Source organism: Phaethon lepturus, unplaced genomic scaffold, assembly GCF_000687285.1.
Source record: "Phaethon lepturus isolate BGI_N335 unplaced genomic scaffold, ASM68728v1 scaffold51079, whole genome shotgun sequence".
NCBI classification, from domain to species: Eukaryota; Metazoa; Chordata; class Aves; order Phaethontiformes; family Phaethontidae; genus Phaethon; species Phaethon lepturus.
This window is the reverse complement of record NW_010565049.1, coordinates 2,531-5,896: the sequence shown is the minus strand read 5'-3', so window position 1 is coordinate 5,896 and position 3,366 is coordinate 2,531. Positions and strand designations below refer to the sequence as shown.

Here is a 3,366-nt window from a genome sequence, read left to right as displayed (position 1 = left end):
TTCTGCTACATCAGGTTGGTCTTTCTCATGTCCTTCACATAAATACTTCTCAAACTGGAGTGAGCTTTGATTCTACCCACCTCTTAGCTAAAATGCTGTTCAGATGTTGTTGCTCTAAAGCTCGTGTACAGACAAGAGAGATCGGGAGGACGTGGCTGCTTCATCATCCAGGGTCTCCAAGTTGATTGTTTAAGGTGATTCATGTCAAGGCTGCATTTCCTTAAGAGCAATCATAGGCATGTTCGTGCTCTCTCACCTTTTCTCTGTTCTTTGCAACTCGATATAATTCTTTTCTCTCCTTCTCCAGTCAATAATGGATATATATTTTTTTAAGGTCCTAATAAAAACTCTGAATTGTGCTTTTTCAGGTCACAGAGCTCAATAATGTGAAGAATATATTACGAATGCCAAAAAGCACAAAGAAACATGCTATTGGGATTTATTTTAATGATGATACCTCCAAAACTTTTGCTTGTGAGTCAGGTGGGTAAAATGGCAATGCACATTGGAAAACGTAAGAGCATAAATTGTGAAATTATAAACATATTATACCTACACACAGATTTTCTGGGCATTTATACAGAACTTGAGGCAGATGAGTGGTGCAAGGTGCTGCAGATGGAGTGTCTTGGAACGCGAATTAATGACATTAGCCTTGGAGAGCCTGACTTGTTGGCATCCGGAGTAGAGAGGGAGCAGAGTGGTAGGTACATAAATGTTGACCTTTTAAATCTTTAATTGCATTATTTTAAAGTGTTTTGGACTGTGCATATGAATATCAGAAATAAATTGGTGCAAAATTGTTTTTCTAAGTACTCCTTCCTGTTTTGTGTTGGGTTTTTTGGTTTGGTTTTTTTTTTGTTTTGTTTGGGGTTTTTTTTTTGGCTTTTGGTTTCTTCAGTTGCTACCAGAGGTATTAAGTAAGGTAGCTAGAATTATTTTGGAATAGCACTTTTCTCTCTCAGACAAGTCAGTTGCTCTTGGAGATGGGAACTATCTTTTGTTGTGTGTTTTCATGTATGCTGTCTGTACAACAGTTTCAGTCTGTGACTGAGGCTCTTTGGCAACATAATAAGCAAATAATAAATAGTAGTAATTGCATGCAAAACCTCAGCCCATGGCTACTTCACTTTTCTATGCAAATTAACTAATTATATGCACAAATGCAACTGCAATGTATTTATTATATGCACACAATGTTATTAATTGTTTGCAAATATCAGGTTTATGATGGTGCAGTGCTCTTTGGTATCTGAATGCATGCACAAATGTTTTGACACCCTTTGAGTGCAGCATTCTGACTGCCCCGAACATGGAGTTTATTGAGTTATTGGGTGGAATGGAGTCTTTGTTTTTGAATTAATTGTTTAAAGTGGAAATAAGATCTTGTAGTAGACTTGGAAAATATGAAATTCCTTTGATGACTTGTACATTTAATGGGCAGGGATTTTAGACTAACCTTTTGTTTTTCTCCCAGAGAGATTCAATGTGTATTTGATGCCATCCCCTAATTTAGATGTGCATGGGGAATGTACCTTGCAGATAACATTTGAGAATATCTGTCTTTGGGACATCCAGAATCCCAGAGTAAAACTCATCTCTTGGCCATTAAGTGCCCTCCGACGCTACGGGCGGGACCCATCTTGGTTCACGTTTGAAGCGGGGAGGTAGGTGTGTGTTCGCTACATGGCGTTGCTTTCCTTGGTGGTGCTGGGTGGTGCTCTGGACCACTTCTGAAGGTTGTTGAAGGACATCAGAGCTTATCTTCAGACAGAGGCTAGTCTGTACCCTCTGCTAAAAAAAAAAAAAAATTAAAAAATAGTATTGAAACAAATATAAAAACAAATAAAACCCCTCCTAATAGCAGGTTGCAGCTTGAATGGAAGCAGTTGCCAAATAAAAGTGCCTGAGGATGGGAGTGGGAGAGCTATGGTATATTACTGTATAGAGTTGTTCTTAAATAAAGTGTTATATGACCCAGAGAATTGGATGGACAGATCTGGGAAAAAGGGGTGAACATCATACCAGCATTTGTACAATGTGGGCCTTTGGGCACAGGGTTATGGATTCTGTACACAGAGAAGTGGAGTTTGAAGTTGAGAACAGTGGGTGTCAAGCTGTTTCCCAGAAGCAAACTAAACTTGTTCTATATTGCTTCCTGCAGCTCAGTCTTAATCAGCTGTAGTATTTGCACGGCTGAAGTTGGAGCATTTATTTATTGAACTCAACCATCTAAGGGATATGGATGCATTATTTTAGATAAGCACATTAAAGAATTACAATAGTAAAAGAGAAAAAGATCATACAATTAACTTATCTGGAAAGGGAGGAGGCATTTAAATATCCAACCTCCATATTACTGCAGAATTTAGCCCTCTCGCTGGGGGATACATTTTTATTTAGCTGGTCATGCATTAGCCATAGTAAGACAATGCAATTGGGATGCTGAGGATATGTATTTATTGTTTCAAGTGGAAGACAAAACTGTGCAAAACTCATGACAGGCAGTGTTAAAAGCTGAAAGGGAAGACAAATTAATCCTGCCTGGCACAGATTCTAGACAGGGTCTAAATATTAAAAATATGGGTCTTGCACATGAACTCTCTAGAGCCTGAGCACTTACGATAGATCGGTGGTACTTAGCTGAGTCCCTGCTTGGTGAGAGCAACACAAATATGGGCTAAAAGAGTAAGATTGGACCGGGGTGGTAAGACCCATATGCAGAGGCTTTTACATAACTTAGTTACATATTTCAACAAACTTTGTTTTCTTCCTGCTTGTGCGATAATGCTTTTAGAGCAGCATGGTAAAGTTTTGCTTGTTCCTGGTGATCTGTAAACTTAAATCTCACACTTGGATCCCATCTCTTCTTGCTTTGGCAGAATGTGTGACACAGGAGAAGGACTATTCATCTTTCAGACCAGAGATGGGGAAGCAATCTATCAGAAGGTTCACTCGGCTGCTTTGGCCATAGCAGAACAACATGAGCGCCTGTTGCAGAGTGTGAAAAATTCGATGGTACGGCTGCTCCTTATGCTTGTTGCTTCGCACTGGGCACCAATGAACAATATGTTTCTTCAATGTGATTTTAAGTTGTGATTCCCAGATAGTAAGCAGTGATAATAAGTGATTCCCAGAGATTATTGCTCTTACTAAATTCTGCTTGATTTTAATATTTAGGGCAGTATATATAACTGGGATTGCTATTGAAGAATCAAAGCAACAGGCAAACTTCTAGTCCTTGATTTTTGTGTTTGCAAAGCTATCAATAAGTGTGAATTAATACAGAGATTATGAGCTTCTGTCAGTGCACATTCTCATTAGGTTCCTTTGATTAATCAGCATCATGAGTTTGTTTGGAAGCAT

General features: G+C 38.8%; 1 protein-coding gene across 1 annotated transcript; it reads left to right on the top strand.

Moving 5' to 3' along the window:
* Positions 1-368: 368 nt before the first annotated feature.
* Positions 369-3,082, top strand: DOK5 (docking protein 5; the record flags this gene model as incomplete). The annotated part of the gene is made up of 4 exons (XM_010295048.1): positions 369-483; positions 584-703; positions 1,478-1,667; positions 2,883-3,082. Coding segments are annotated over 4 exons (625 nt in total), but the record flags the coding sequence as incomplete, so codon positions are not given.
* Between the last annotated feature and the right edge of the window lie 284 nt (positions 3,083-3,366).